This window comes from Triturus cristatus, chromosome 8 (assembly GCF_964204655.1).
Source record: "Triturus cristatus chromosome 8, aTriCri1.1, whole genome shotgun sequence".
NCBI lineage: Eukaryota > Metazoa > Chordata > Amphibia > Caudata > Salamandridae > Triturus > Triturus cristatus.
In genome coordinates this window covers 1,164,699,536-1,164,716,489 of record NC_140591.1, presented here as the reverse complement: position 1 = coordinate 1,164,716,489, position 16,954 = coordinate 1,164,699,536, and the positions used below count along the sequence as shown (strand labels likewise).

General features: G+C 45.4%; 1 protein-coding gene across 1 annotated transcript in view; it reads right to left on the bottom strand.

The window, feature by feature from the left end:
- LOC146805548 (uncharacterized) overlaps positions 1–13,239 on the bottom strand; it is a 766,323-nt gene extending 753,084 nt beyond the window's left edge. The window contains exons 1-3 of the mRNA XM_085623807.1: positions 13,113–13,239; positions 6,275–6,435; positions 4,776–4,832 (exon numbers count right to left, since the gene is read on the bottom strand). Of these exons, the coding sequence (XP_085479933.1) occupies positions 4,776–4,832; positions 6,275–6,435; positions 13,113–13,239 (345 nt within the window). The remainder of the gene's footprint in view (positions 1–4,775; positions 4,833–6,274; positions 6,436–13,112) is intronic.
- Positions 13,240–16,954: the final 3,715 nt, after the last annotated feature.

Sequence of the window (16,954 nt, the reverse complement as noted above, 5' to 3'; positions counted from 1 at the left end):
GCTCTCAAGCGAACGTGTCGGGCGCACCTTCCGTGGCCACGAAAGGAGCGGAAAGCAGAAGGCGGAGGAGGATGTGGCCGAAAGGCCCAAGTACTTGGCCGTAGCCCGTGAGTCCTTAAACTTAAAGCGCTCCAATGCACTATCCGCTTTGTTGCCAAAAATGCGAATGCCATCAAAGGGCATGTCCATCAGAGTGTTCTGAACATTCCCAGAAAAACCAGTAGTCCTCAGCCATGCGTGGCGACGGAGAGCCACTGTCGTAGAAATCGCCCTGCTCAGTGAGTCGGCAGTGTCAAGGCCACATCGAATAGTGAACTTGGCTGCATCCTTCCCTTCAGCTATAGTTAGAGAGAGCACTGTTCGGGCCTCCTCGGGACACTGAGGCAGCACTTGCACCACCGTATCCCACACAGAGTGGGAATAATGGCCCAAGAGGCATGCGGTGATCACAGATCGCAGCCCACAACTGGTGGAAGAAAGAATCTTCTTACCGAACTGCTCCAGTTTCTTGGATTCCCTGTCCGGAGGTGTGGTAGGGAATGCGCTCGGAGACGCAAAGACTTAGACAACCAAGCTCTCAGGAGTGGGGTGATGGGAAAGGAATAGGGGATCGCCCGGGGCCGGCCGATGGCATTGGGCCACGTTCCTATCCACAGGAGCCCCTGCGTTGGGCCTGGACCAGGTTCCCAAAAAAACTTCAGTAAGTGCATCATTTAAAGGGAGCAGTGGCTCCGCAGAGGTAGCTGCTAGCTGAAGCACTTCTGTCAGGAGGTTAGTGCTGACGGCCACTGTAGGGAGCTCGAGGTGGAGGGGCTTGGCCACCCTACGCAACACCACTGCATAACTTGCACCCTCCTCCGTAGCCACGGTAGGAGGAGTGAGCATGCCAAGGTCAGGAGAGGTATCAAGACCACTGGCCTCCCCCAACTCCTCTACCCAGTCTGGGTCAAACTCACATTGCGCTGTGAGAGGGTCCTCAGACCCCTCCCAGTCTGCCCCTTCCTCCGAAGGCTGATGAACAGGCCGAAAATAAGGAGGATGGACAAAGGGATAAAAATTCCCCGTCGGAATCGGCGTCGAACGATGCCGTTCCAGCGCCGTTTCCACAACGGGGATGAAACCGGGGGCGATGTCGTCTGGTGGGCCAGGCGATGTCGGAGGTGGTGCCGACGTCGGTGGAGGTGTCACAAGTAGGCCTGGGCGAAGCACTACGCTACGCTCGCGTAGTTTGCGAAGTTCGCGCTACTTCGCACTACGCGAACTGCACGTAGCACAGTGCGAACACGCGTAGCGTAGTGTTGCGTAGTGCTGCGGTCATTTTTTGCTTGCTCGCGGTCCTCAACAACAAGTTGGCGACCGCGAGCAAGCAAAATGACATCCCGGCGAGACTTTTTCCTTGTTCGCGATCGCGAGCATGGAAAATAAACCTCCCGGCGAGATTCCCAACGCGAGGAGGTCAGGTTTCTCATTGCGAGTGGTCGCGTATGCTCGCGACCGCTCGTGATGAGAAACTACCAGTTCGCGTTGAGAAAGCTGCCGCTCGAGTACAAATTTACTCGAGCAGCAGAAAACTACAGCTCGCACTGTGCGAGATGCCATTTTCAATGATTGCACAGTGCCGGTTGCTTGTCCGCTCTGTGCAATCATTGAAAACAACATCTTGCACAGTGCGAACATGTTACTACGCAGTTCGCGAAGTGCTACGCGTAGCTCGCGTAGTGCGAACTTCACTTTGCATAGCTTCGCGAAGTGCTACTTCGCGAACTACGCCCACCCTTAGTCACAAGGTCAACTTTTAAAATGCAGTTTGAATTATACAGTAAGTACTTTCATATTTATTTTAAGTTACTTTTCGTACTGGGGTTGGTATGACCAGATACTACACCTTAGGATCTCGCAATACAAGATAAGTGCAACTTTTTATACTTTGCAATTGATTTCTCTTTTCCTCCATGCAACAACAGTTCAACACATAACATTTTTAGGCCCAAAATCTCTCAACATAGATTTTTAAGGGAGAAAAGTGTTAGCTTTTCCCAGGCAAAAATATGACTTAGGAGTGAGAGTTCTGGAGATTAGGACCAATGTTCCCCAAGGTATAGATGGGCACTCGAGTTTCACCGCGAGCGGCAATGGGGTGGCCAGGTGCAGAGTTCAGGGGCCCAATGTTAGTCAATGGGGCTAAGGGAGCCTTCGGTTAGGGACTGCTGACAAGCTGGCCACTCAGGTGTGGGACCAAACATCCGGGGGTTAAGGTCAGAACTGCAGAGACCAACAACCAGCACAGGAGATGCACCACCAGGGGCACTGGGGTGGCTGGGTTGTAGGGTGCAAACGGGCATCAGGGACCCTGTGCTTTTCAATGGAGACCTTTGGTTTTGTGAAGTTGCTGCAGGCAGGGGCAGGGGGACTTCCTGAAGGTGACCCCCAACTGGAGAGGTAAGTTGGGATCTTGGGTGATGCCTGGACACAGTCAGTTGGGACACTCAAGGCTATGGTGAATCGGGTGCAGGGATGTATTCTGGTGTCAGATTTTTTTACCAGCTCCGGTCATGGGGACTCTTCAGGATGAGGCTGCAACCGTTGTCTCGAAGCTTGAGGGAGGTCTCGGATAACCAGATCCCAGGTCAGGATCGCTGGGGAGACCTCCTTGTAGTGTTGGCCCACTCGAACTCCGGCCATGGTTGTCGGGTGCAGAGTGGTGCAGAATAGCAGAGTTGCCGGAATCCGGATTCTGTGGGTGAGTCTTTGCTTGAGCAAATCCGGTGCTCACAGGAGACAGAGTCTGTAAGAGGGCTGCAGGGCAAGTCCTCCAGGCTCTGGGGGTTGCTGGCTGTAGGCACATCGTACACAGGACAGGCAGGTAGAGGTGGGGCCAAAGCAGTTGGTGTCATCTTTTTCTTCCTGGGTCAGCACAGCTCTTAAGTCCTTCTTCTTTCTTCCTTTTCTTTCTTCCTCGAATCTGAGAAGGCAAGGTTCAGGGTTGCACCTAAATCCTAGATTTAGGGCATTAAAGGGGTGTGTGGGTCCCTTCCTTGTGGTGTATATACCCCCTATTATGCCATCCTTCAGTGGGAGGGGGCAGGAGCCCCTCCCTAATTGGCTGAGTCCCCTCATCTTCAAGATGGAGGGGACTGAGATGTGTGCTTCACCTCGCCTCCCCTACCAAGGGGTGGGGTTGGTAAAGGTGGGCCCACCTCTCTTCCTAGCTTGGTTTTCCTGCTAATTCTCCCGCTAACAAAGGGGCCAGAATTGGTGGGAGCCAGTTCCTGGGGGCAGCAAAAGGCAGAGACAGCTTCCAAATGTGGCAGGCTTTTGAACCTTCCCCTTTCATGGACTCAGCCCATCCTGCGGGAGGAGGCATGACACCTCTGCACAGGATGCGCTTTGGTTTTGAACCCAGAGAGCGGAGGCTCTCTATCCAGGGGTACAGAAACCTGTCTAGTGGTGGCAAATGGTGGGCAGCCATTCGGAAACCACACCAGGGCTGGTTGATTTTCAGGGAGCATCTCTAAGATGCCCTCTGAGTGCATTTCACATTAAATCCAACACTGGCATCAATGTGGGTTTAGTGTGGTGAGAAGTTTGCTACCAAATGTCCCAGTTTTTAGTAAAGCCATTATGGAGGTGTGGAATTCGTATTGACCAACTTCCAGACCATATAATCTTTATGGCTTTACTACACTTACAATGTCTAAGAATGTGCTTAGACACAGTAGGGGTACAGGGCTCAAGCCCCTGTACCCTCACATTAGGGCTAGTGCACCCTGCTAGAGGGGTGACTTACTTAGGCCTCAGGCAGTGGGTTGCAGGCATGGCACACAGGGATGTGTGACATGTCAACTCTTCACTTTTTTAAACACCAAAACACTCAGCCTGCAATGGCAATGTGTGAGTATTAAGGTACAGGCCCTCTAAGGGCTGCACAAACGGTGCTGCAGCCCTTAGAGGCCATACTTGGTAACAGTGCCAAGTATGGCACTGGGCCAGAGTTGTGCCAATTGTGGGTACAAAGATACAGTCCTAGGAATGAACAAAGGCCCTGGGAACCTGACTGGCAGAGACCCAGGGCACATCAAGTCAGGTTGCATCAGATGTCAGGTAAAAAGTGGGGGGTACTCATGCAAAAACGAGCACTTTTCTACACCACTATATTACTGATTCGCTTGTCAAAAACAAACTGATAAACTGCCACTCACAGGGCATGTTGGGACAATTAAGGTCAGAAGGCCATTACAAGTGCAGTGTTCTATTTAGATTGTTTCAATGCTGCAGCCTATACAGGTAACATTGCTATACTTCTTATCTTACTTCAAAAAGAAAAAAAAAACAATTGTGAAGGATGTTTTTTAAAAGATAACTTTGCTTTTCGCTTGAGTGATTTTTAAGGTTGTGCCCCTTTTCTCATTCTAAATTATAAAGTAATTTTATAAATATTGGCAATATAGCCTGTTTTTAACGCTGCAAAAATGTAACCTGTCTGTCACATACGTTTCCTGGCCTTTCCAAAGTAAGGAGAAGTGGATATGACTTTGAAAGTACTGCTCCTGGGTCATCGCACGTGGGCGGGACAATTCAGTGCTTATGATTAGCAATGCAGATCCCCTGAGAAAGAATGAGAGTTAGTGAGCACACATTGATGAACATTTACAACTTGGGGTGTCGTTCTTGTTCAAAAGAGCCCAATGTTGTACAAATTTTACAAACTTTAGCATGTAGAGAGTTTCATGCATTCCGTAAGCTGAGCTAATGAAATATGAATTTGAGATACTTGCCTCATCCGCTGATGACTTCTCAAGACTTTGATCAATTGATTTTTGTGCTTCCAGTCCCTAAAGAAAGGCAGATGATGAAACAGATGAACATGGGCAAAACAGTCATACCACAGATTTTACGCATCGAAGCAATGAAAAAAAAAAGAATATTATGCAACTGTTGCGTAGTGGGTATTCAAATGTGTCTGTTACTTTATTTCATGTACTATTACACAGCTTTTTTAGGTGTACACAAGATACACATGTGTTCTTATGTAAGAGATTTATGCAAGTCAGACCCAAATCATGATTGTTAGCAAGAAAGAAAACAAATCAATTAGAATACCTTGTTCTCCATTGTGTGACCTTTGATGGAAGACATAAATATTTGATTAGATTAAAAACATATTTTAAGAAATGAATCTTATATTTAAAAATGCTAATTGATGCAGCAGCCTATCCAAAGCAATCATAAAAGGAAAACCTGGTCCAATTCGGAAGCTGGGACAAGATAGGTAGCAGGTCTGTGGTGGCAAACTAAGACACTGCTCCTACTAGGACACTAACAAGTTCAATATCCAGTGGAAATCGAATACTACATCTGGGAAAAAAAGCATTAGTTCTCTTCACCACCATCTATGCGTGAAACACTGCCAAAGGCTGCCTAACAGCTGAGAGGGCTTCAATTTCACTAACCTATAGGACTGTGGTGATTGCTATTAGACAATGAGTCTTCCACGAAAGATGCTGTAAAGAAGCGTTGTAAATAAGTTCAAAGTTTGGACCGCTTCATTTTGATAAAAGCACACTGAGCTCAAAAGAAGGAGGTGGTGTCCATACGGGAGGAAAGACGTCTAAAAATCTTTAATGACAGGAAGTTTGAAAACAAAATGCCTGATGAACAAGTTACTTAGCTTTCGTAACAACTTATCTGGTAGAGACTCTATCTAGATGCAGGCTCCTTACCGTAGAATATTATCCAGGCTGCAGACTGGATCAAAACAATCTTGAGCAGTACCTCTGTATGCTAGAAGTGGCATGCACAGTGCCTATATAGGCGCCACCCCAAAGCACTGACATCAGTTACTTTTTCTGACATTTCAGTGCCAGAAGCACAGAGCCACTACAGAATGCTGATAGATCAATCTGCAGACACTGAGAGCTTACAATGGTCAATTTATGCAGACAATTATGTTTGCAGAAAGGGGAGGATGAGAGATACGGTAAGAAATCTGCAGCTAGATAGAATCTCTGCCAAAGGTAGACTTATATCACCAGATTCTTTACCTTAGAATAGATATCCAAACAATAGCTCCACGGAGTTGGGTCTGTGAACAGATTTAGCCCAGAAAGTCCTGGAGGACCAAACTGGCTGAATGCCAGTCATGATGAGGCTGACTGTCCAGGCAGGAGTATTTGGTAAACTCCTTGTCTATTACATTTATTGAGAGACCCCTGGGTAGGGCCCACAACATGATCTTCTGTGACTTCAGTGACAGAGTTCTTCATATTGAGCCCACTTGCTTGTCTACATAATGCATGGTCGTTTTAATCAGAATCTTGATCTCATCACAGACATTAGGAAAGCCTTGTGAGCTTGATGGGTTGGCCTGAGTTGCAGGTATTGATATGATGGGAGCTCTCTCTCTCCCTTCACACTGCCCTGCCAAGAGCTCCTCACCTTAAAAGGAACATTTTTTCATATCATATCATATTTCAACACACTAAAAGCCAGATATATCAAGCATTTTTCCAGTCGCAAAAGGTCCGATTAGCAGAATCGGCTTTTTGAGACCAGAAAAATGCATTTTGGTATGTTATTTCCAAATTACGATTTGGTAACATGACCAATCTTAGGGCCAGATTCACAGAACTAACTTAAGACAACATCCTAAACTTACTACTTTTGGTATTCACAGAAGGCATTTAGTAGTAGTAAAGTTAGGATTTTGTCTTAAGTTTGACTTAAGACACACTTAAGACAGACTTAAGACAGACTTAAGACAGTCTTAAGACAGACTTAAGACAGACTTAAGACAGACTTAAGACAAACTTAGGACAGACTTAAAACAGACTTAAGACAGGCTTAAGACAGACTTAAGAGAAAATCCTAACTTTACTACTACTAAATGCCTTCCGTGAATACCAAAAGTAGTACGTTTAGGATTTTGTCTTAAGTTAGTTCTGTGAATCAGGCCCCTAGGGTTTAGCTCAGGGCAATTAGGGTTGCAGGTCAGCACAAAAGGTGCACCCTCAGCGGCACTGGGGCGGCCAGGTGCAGAGTGCCGTTTTGGCGCCGGGTGCCCTGTTGTTTGCTGTGGAGAGGCTCCGGTCGAAAGAAACACTGCAGGCTTGGGGACGAAGATCTTCTGGGTGCAACCACCACTTTGAGGGGTAAGTTGGGATGTCTTGGGTTGGTTAAGCACCGTTGGTTGGGGCACACAAGGCCGTGGGGCGTTGGGTGCAGGGGTGCCTTTTTGCGTCGGAAAGTATTACCTGCTCTTGGTCGCGGTAGAGAGGATCCTCTGGATTGAGGATGCAGGCGTCTGCTGGGGTCTTGAGGCTAGTCTGGGATCTCCAGATCTTGGGTCTCAATCGCCAGGGAGACCTCTTCGTGGTGTTTTTCCACTCCAGCTTGGGCGGGGTTCGAGGGGTACAGAGTGGGCTGGATTCGTGGTGTCTGGCCGGAGCCAGAGGTTGCAGTTAAACAAATCCGGTGTTCACAGGAGAAGCAGTCTTTGAAAGTGAAGGCAGGCAGGTCCTCCGGGGTTTTTGAGGTTGTTGGCTGCAGTATCCACCGGGATTTTGCAGAAGCAGATTCAAGTGGAGACAGGCTGGTAGGGCTGGGGCCAAGTCAGTGGGCGTCATCCTCTTGTTAGCTCTGCACAGTTCTTCGGTCCTTCTTCTTATATTCTTTCTGTCGTTTCCGGATCTGCGGAAGCAAGGTTCAGGGTGCCCCCTAAATACTAGATTTAACAGTGTTACAGGTAGGTAGAAGGCAGGGACCAATGGGTCCCTTCCCTGGGCTGGGTACACCCCCTATTGTGCCACCCTCCAGTGGGAGGGGGCAGGAGCCTGTCCCTGGTTGGTTGGGTCCCCCATCCTCAAGATGGTGGGGACTCAGAGTTGTGCTTCACCTCGCCTCCCCCACCTGAGGGGTGGAGTTAGCAGAGGTGGGCACACCTCTCTCCCTCACTTGTTTTTCCCGCCGGTTCTCCCACCCAAAGTAGGGGCAGAATCAGTGGGGACCAGTTGCTGAAAGCAGCAAGTGGTCTGGGGAAGCTCACAAAGGCGGCATGCCTTTGAAGCTTCCACTTCGTGAACCCTGCCCATCCTGGAGGAGGAGGCTTGGCACCTCGTCCCAGGATCTGCATTGTTTCAGGCCCCCGAGAGCAGCAGGCTCTCGACCCAGGGGTCCAGAAACATGTCTGTTGATGGCAGCCTAAGCAGCCACTCAGTCGGGACACTAGAAGTTGGTCGAGTTTCAGGGGGCATCTCTAAGATGCCCTCTGTTGTGCATTTTACATTAAATCCCACACTGGCATCAGTGTGGGTTTAATGTGCTGAGAAGTTTTTTTATTTGTTTATTGAACAGTTTGTATAGTACACAGTAGGTCCCCGATGAGGGCCCAAGGCGGATATCAAGGATCACAAACAGTACAAGCCTTTTCCATAGAACAAATGTAACAACCCACTGAACTTCCGACCGCCCTCATCTCCCTTTCCCCCACGGCACTAAAAAAGATATTGTGACCCCAACGAAGCATCTCATCACATGCGACAGTGTTACAACAAATGGCAGTCCCAAGATTAAACAGATCAAGAGCATCAGGTTATAGCGTCTATTGCAAATCAGGATTTCCCAGAAGCACCCGACACAATTTACGTCGCCTCTATGGAGTGCTATACATGACAGAGGATGTGGGGGCCACCCAGACAGCATTGATGGCGCTGGACGCCTCAATGGCTTTTGATAGCATTGAATGGCCCTATTTGTTTATGGTGCTCCGGCGACTGGGGTTTGGTCCCGTATTCTGCAGTTGGGTTTGGCTTCTGTATGAACAACCAATGGCGAGGGTGAGAGTGAACGGTGCAGTGTCCGGAGCCTTTCCGCTACGAAGGGGCACTAGGCAGGGGTGTCCTCTGTACCCCTCCTCTTCGCATTAGCCCTGGAACCGCTGGCGCACTGCATTAGGAGGGACAGTTCGTTCTAGGGCCTGGCATTGAGTGATGAGTGGGAGGAGTGTATTTCTTTATACGCCGATGATATTGTGTTATACATGGCCAGGCCTTACCACTCGATCGCACAGGCTCTACACCTCTTTGAATTGTTCGGTAGCTATTCGGGTTATATGATCAATTGGGGAAAGTCAGTGATTTTCCCACTCTCAGGCCCTCCACCGAGAATCCCGACCCGGTGTCCCGCTTCAATCGCTGTAGACGGATTTAAATATCTGGGACTATACATTACAAGGGCCAGGGCGGAGTTCTTCGCTAGGAACCTGGAACCCCAACTATTGCGCCTTAAAACCGATGTGAACCACTGGAGGTCGTTACCTCTCTCCCTTATGGGTTGGGCGGCAATGTTCAAAATGCTCGCATTGCCGCGCTTGCTTTACATCCTGCAAAACACGCCATACCCGATACCAACGGGGGTGTTCAAGCGGATAGCGCAAGATCTACATGTCTTGCTCTGGGATGGTGGCAACCCCAGGATAGCGTTGCCCAAGCTGACGAGGGGGGCCTTTGATGGGGGGCTGGCCCTTACGGACGTCAAGCTGTATTACTGGGCCTCCCAGTTGCAGGTGGTAAACGACTGGGTTTACGCGGATCGGTCGGAACCGGCCTATAGAGTAGATCGATGGGTTATGCCGGGTGGTAACTGCGAGCCCCTGTTGTATGCCCACTATCAGGGAAAGGATTGGCCGTCACACACCGGGGTGATACATTTTTGGGGTGGTCAGGCTCCCTGACGGGTAGAACCCCCTTATGGCACGGGGACAAGCTGACGGATGTGACTCGTTTGACAGGGTTCCGGGGCTGGAAACTCATAGGCATTGAATACCTGGGGGACGTTTGGAAGGGAGATCTTTTACCTACCATAAAAAAGAGAATGACCTACACGACTGCCAACACTACCAGTACCTACGCCTCACCCACGCCTTGCGGGCTCACAAAGTGCGCGGCACGACTATCCCAGAGTGCTCCCCTATGGAGGATAGGTTACTCCTGGACCCGATAGCGGAAAAGCCCACCTCCACAATATACCGCAAACTCATAAATAACATGACGGACCCACTGGCGACGCTGCGGGAGAGATGGGTGGGGGACATAGGAGAACTGGAAGATGAAGACTGTCAGGACGCCCTACAGAGCCCACGGGAGATTGCAATCCGTTGCAGGTTCCGGTTAGTACAGCTTAAGATCCTGCACCGAGTATACTATCCCCGCGCCCATCTGTACGCCTGGGGGAGGAGTCAGTCGGCCCTTTGTGCACGGGGATGTGGGGTGGAGGGCACCTTCTACCACACCCTATGGGAATGCCCGCAGATAGTCCCTTTCTGGACTAAGGTAGTCGACGTGATGACGACTGTGGTGGGTTCAGCAGTCCCGCTGGAGTCCCCGATGGCTACTATTAATGATTAGAAGTGACTCTGACTGGACTAGACACAAGGAGATCTGCTGGCACTGGCGGCGGGGGTGGCAAAGAGGAATATTGCAAGGGACTGGGGCTCGCGGACTCCGCCTCAATGGGACCGGGACATAGACTGGTGCCAAAGGGCCGAAGAAACTATCTATAAAAGCACAGGATGCACCAAAAAATGTCGGAAAATTTGGGGGCCATGGCGGAAGTACAGGCAGACGGGGAGAATTGAGACTTTATTATCCACTGTCATTTGTCTCACTTGTGCCATTGAAGGTCTGTCATTGTCCTACAGACGGGGAATTTACCGCATGCATTGTGCTAAATGTCCTGTATTGTTTGATGGTCTGAGCAATGTTAATAAAAAGAGTTATAAAAAAAAAAAAACAATTTAAATATATTAAATGCACAAAAAATATTTTTCTGAAGTTCAAATAAAAAAAACTACATTCCCATTAAACGCAAAACAATTATTTATTGTGCATTAATACTTATTAAAAGTAATGTACAGAATTAGGAAAGATAGTATATTTATATTTTAATAAAAAAAGTTATATTGCTTTATGAATTTGAAAAACGTTGATAAAATATTATATAGTTAAATAATAAATGTTTTATTTTTGACTTTAACATGAAATCATATTTACTTATTGTAAACCATTAATTTTAACATTTGTTTCTAAAGGGTTTTATTTAAAGTCGATGCCTCCAATCATTTCTATGCAGAGTGCAGCAGTAGCAGTGGTTGACAATGTGTGGTGCTGCAATTACTACTGTTTAGTAATCCTAACTTTACTACTACTAAATGTCTTCTGTGAATACCAAAAGTAGTAAGTTTAGGATTTTGTCTGAAGTTAGTAGTAGTAAACTTAGTAGTCCTAACTTTACTACTACTAAATGCCTTCTGTGAATACCAAAGGTAGTAAGATTAGGATTTTGTCTCAGATTAGTTCTGTGGATTGGCCCCTCAGATTTTTTCTGCAAAAGTGACAAGAGTATTTATAATATTAATAAGGGAAGCCTCTCCGGGGAGGAGTGTGGGTCACATGTGAATCTATGAAAGATATCAATACTGAATAACTGAAGTTACAGGTAAGAAACTTGTTTCCTTATCTATAATTGGATCTTTCGTAGATTCACATGCTTGAATCAGAATAGCCAGCAGTTACCAAAGAATAATCATTCAAATTTAACATTAGAGAATGGTGGGTACCATACAAAGACCTAACAGATATGTAAATAAATAAAGATACCTGTACACACACACACACAAACACACCCACACACACATATACCAATGTTTATAAAGGAACATGCAAAACATATCAATATCATGATACTGCTTGTCCTACTGCCGCTTCCGCATTCGCAGCCATATCCAAGCAGTGATGCAGCGTAAATGTAGATACACTTTTCCATGTTGCAGCGCAGCAAATTTGGTCCAATGGCACTCCTGCAAAGAGCGCCGCTGAGGATGATACTGCTCTTGTAGAATAAGCCTAAGGCTTGAAATTGAGTGGCCTGCCTGCTTTAGAATGGCAGAAATGAATAGCAGCTGCAATCCACCTGGCAATCGTTGCTTTGGTCACTGCTGTATCTGCCTTTTCTGAACCATAGGAGACAAACAGCTGATCAGATTTTCGGATGTTCTTAGTATGTAATAAATACAATTTGAGACATCTCTTTATATCCAGTGGATAAAGAGCTTTTTCGGCCAGGGAAGGGGAAATAAATACTGGATTTGATCTAAGCAGTACATAGTCATTTGTAAAACGAAAGTAAGGTTCTTTAATCGTGAAGGCTTAAATTTCGCTGACTCTCCTGGCTGAAGTAAGAGCCAAGTATTTAGCCAAGTATTTATTTATTTATTGCACAGTTACTTAAAACCATTTGCAGTATAGCAAAATAAGAAGAAGGTGAATTAAATTACAGTTATGGCTTTTTCCTTTCCGTAAAAAGATAAAACAGTATCAACAATATATAAAACTTAAAAATGAGTTGCATTTAAAAAGACATTATCACCATAGTATCGAGTTCATTTGTACACCTCAGGACTATTTTTCTGAGATTGTCCGAGTCCATTTTCTTGGTCAAGACGGGCACGAACGACCTGCATGTATCTCCCGATTCTGGCCAAATCTGTGGTTAATGTACAAGAAAATATGGCTGAGACTGCCTCTTTTGTTGTTCGAACACCTTTTCTCAGCCATATTGGCTTCAGTATCTTCCGGCGTGGTTCTGAAAGCCCCGTGCAACAGCATATCAGATGTAGCAATGATTCTGTTTTGAAGTTACATACTCTGCAACGGATTATATTTTCCAAGATTTTCCAGCCAGGATAATTGGGAGAGGTACAAGTCTTGCCCATTGGATGTTTTTTAGGGCCTTTCTCCCCAATGCTTGATCAAGATAAGGCTGGAATTTGTGGTCGTTGTAAGTTATTGTCACCCCAGTTTTACCTCTTCCTTTTTCGAAGTTTATTAAGTCAGTTTCTCTTGACAGTCGATAACATTGTTTATTTATTGCCATTTTAAATATCGGGTAAGTTATACCCTCGTGGCTCCAATTTTGTGTTGCCAAGGCCAGATCCTCTACTGCTTCCTGCAGATACGCCTGCCATGGGTTGGGTAAGCCGTCATAGATGGATTTCAGCATGTACTTCAAACTCCTGTTCGGAGCCTTAAGCACTGAGTGGTAGTATTTTGCATGCTTACCTAAGCATTCTTTGCTCTGGTGCACCAGGCCGAATTCCAGGCGAATCCTGGTGTTACTAGTATATTTCGGTAGTTTGAATATACGTTTGTATGCCCGACACTGCGCTCTATCCACCATTGTGCTCATTTTTCCGGGAAAAGCCTGCTGGGCGTAACCCGCGACTGCCCTTATTTTTGATTGTAGCACCTTTCTAATTGGGATGGTGGAGGGGCTCTGCATTTTATCTTGTAGCTTACACAGAGCATATATTGTGGACTCGACCTTGGATTTCATTTTATGTAAGTGCATATTGGCTTTTCCTGTGTCACTCAACCAGCACCCAAGGTAATTATAAAACTTTGAGACGGTTATTGTCTCTTTTCCCACGTGCCATTTTAGGAATGTTTTTTTTTATACGTTTCACGAAGATCAAAACTTTGGTTTTTTCTGGATTTATCGTTAATTCATTATTCAGACTGTAGTTGTTTAGAGCGTTAAGGGCCCTTTGTAAGCCTGTTTTTGTGTGGTCCATCACCACTAAATCGTCTGCATATTGTAAAATTTGAATTTTGTTCACGCCTATTTTTTTGACTGCTAGATTAGCATTTTGGAGCGACTTGCCCAAGTCAGCTGTGTAAAGATTAAAGAGTGTTGGGGCAAGTACGCATCCCTGTTTTAAACCCCGGTTTGTAAAGCAGTTTTTTGCCGTTATATTTTTTGCCAGTTTGACTCTGATCCAGGTATTACTATATAGTGAAATAATGGCATTAAGGAGGCCAGATGGAATTTGCCAGTTACGCAGTTTAGACCAAAGTTTGCAACGGGGCACTCCATCAAACGCTGCTGAGTAGTCTATAAAACAGGCATAAACTGGTTTATTTTCCTTAATATTGGCTTGATGGCCTAGATAAGATATTGCCGTGAAGTTATCGATTGTCGGGCAGCCTTTGCGGAAACCTGTTTGATAGAAGGGGAGAATTTCTTTATCTTCAACCCATCTGGTTAGTTCTGTTAGCAGGGTATTTGCATATGCTTTCCCCTCAATATCCAGAAGGGCTATTAATCTATAGTTTTTCGGTTCTGTATTATCACCCTTCTTGAATATGGGTTGTAAGATTGACCCGCGCCACGAGTCTGGCACCTTGCTCTGTAATCGGCATTCGGTGAATAAGGAAGATAAGACTTTCCCCCAATAAGTTGGGTCTTCCCTGAACATCGCGGCAGGCAGGCCGTTAGGACCTGGAGCCCCATCTTTCCTTATCTTTTTGATCACTTTTTCCACAGCTCTTACGTCTTGCTCTTTGAGCGTAGATTCTACGTTGTTATTCATGCTCTCTATGTATACCCTCAAGCTTCCAGAGTTAATGAAATCTTCCTTATCCACGTATATTGCGTCCACATGTCTCACCCATGCATCAGCGTGTACGGCATTAGTCCGGGGTACTTTGTTGTTATCCAATTCTGCTATATAGTGCCAGAGTTGTCGTTGTTTGTGGGGTTTTGTTAATTCGTGGATTTTAATCCACTCTTCTTCTAGCGTGTTTTGCTTAATTGTCCAAAGCAGTTGTTTCTGTTTTTTATGCCACTCATTGTACTTGTCCCGTGTATTTTTTGAGCCTACTTTCTTATGCGTTCTCTTTGCCCTTTTTAAATTGCGAGTTATTTCAATTAATTTTTTAACATTGTCCGTAGATTGTGTAAAGGTCATTTCCTTAGAGTTGGGCTCAGCTGACTTCAAGCATATTTTCAGGTCATTTGTCCACTCAGTCCAAATTTCCCTATTAGGTGCCGCGCCAGGTTTATCCTCTGTTTGTTCTTTCCAATGCTTTAGAGCCATCACCTGGTTGGTATTCCATTTTCTTACTAGGGCAGGTTCTTCAGAGCCTGTTGATTGGGAGAGCGTTATGATTTTTTCTCGTTCTTTGGTAGAGACATTGAGTTCTACCTGAAGTAGTGCATGGTCACTTGTGTCATCTGTTTTAATTTCAAACTTTTCAATTTTGCTAGCAAGCTGATTGCATAGGAAAATGTAATCAATTGTAGAGCGGTTCTTAAATGTGGGTATCCCTTGGTTGTTTGGGTCTAAGCTTTTCTGTAAGTACTCAGCTGAATTAAGTTCGTATTCTAGTAAGAAGTTGTTAAAGAGTCTTTTGGCGCAAGTTAAGTGAGTTCTTTCTTGCTGTTTTGTTCCTAAGTGATGCAAATTAAAGTCGCCCACGAGCATTTTCGCCGATGTCCGATATTTGCATAGAATTTTCTGTAACGTTGTTATCATAGATCTTATGACTTTTAATTTCCATTGAGCTGGTGTGTTTAAATATACATTAATTACAAGCAACGAAGCAATGTTTTCAAAGTCGCTTTTTCCTTCCATTAGCAATACTTGTAGCATGTTTGAGTTGATGTTTAAGTTCCTAACAGTTAGTTGTTTTGCGTGTTTGACATAGAACGTGAACCCGCCTGATGGTCTGCCATAATGGTTATGTTTGATAGCAGTTTGGTGGTAACCACCATACCCGTCCAAGTGTACTGGTTCAATTGCCCAGGTTTCTTGTAGGCATGGGATGTCACCTTCGAACAATTTGTTTGTAGCTGTTGCTTGTCTAAGGGTTTTTTGTAAGTCAGCCACATTCCAGGAAACCAGTTTTAAACTTTGATGTATTCTTTGAGTTTGGCCTGGGTTATCAGTGTTATCCTTTATTAACGAATTTGTTCTGACCTTTAATTGAGGATCTCCCAAAAGGTTAGTGGAATACCCTTTTGCATCAGGTACGGTGAGCGGAACTCTTTGTGCCACTGTGATGACCCATAAAATTGTCCCTACATTGGTTTTTATGAGGTTCTTCTGCTTTTTTTATTGTTCTATATGGGATTGCTTCCTCCTTGGTGCTTACCATGATACTTAAATTGTTATAGTTCTGATCCGGTTGTTTATTCGAGGTTCCTTTCAATATACTTCGAGATTGCCTTTCTTTCATTATACTTTAACCGAGCTCGATAAATCAAATAGAATTTGTGGATATTTGTCTTGCTCGGGAGTCGTAACCACTATGCCCCAATTTTTGAAAGTTTCTGTTTCTACGAGCACAGCTTCTGCGATGTGTTGATTTATCCAAGTAAGTACCGTGTTTTCCTGATTGGGGGATTCGTCCCTTGGTTCAAAATGGACACTCTCTATGTCTGCACTTGTTATGTTTGACAAAGATGGAATATATTGGAGGAGCCTTAATAGGTTGCCCCTATTTATGATGTCGTGTCTGCCTTTTGATTTATAAAGAGGTTGAAAGACGCTTAGACTCGAGTTTTTTCTGTCCGCAAGGTGGCTATTGTTGTATATTACGTTATGCAGGGATTTACTTTCATCCGGCATTATTTCACCTGGAAGCTTATATGTAACCCCTTGAGGCTGGGTCATACCTTGCCCCCTTATATTTTTGAGGTGTTTGTTTAGTGTTTTGTCCAAGCAAGTAGTTGTTGTATCCATATAAGCCCTCTTTGGTACCTCCTCTTGCTCACGTTTCTTCTGCATTTCTCTAACGGCCGGTTGTTCAACTTTCTTCTGCAATTCTCTGGTGGCTAGTTCGACTGGACTTTTCACTGCCTCAATACTGTTACTTGCATATTTGTTTACCTTTGTATACTTGTGAAAAATTGGATATAGATTTTTATTTGTTTGCTGATCCTGTTGCTGGTTGAATGTTATTGCTGCTTGTTCTTTATGACCGTGTGTAAGCTGTCCCCAGCATCTTCATAGTTGTATAGTTTTTACACCTTTTTTTTGTTTTTTTAGTTTTTTCTTCATGTGTCTGATCATGTTCAATTGAGTTAGTTGGATTGAAGCTAGTTGATTGTCCTCCATCTT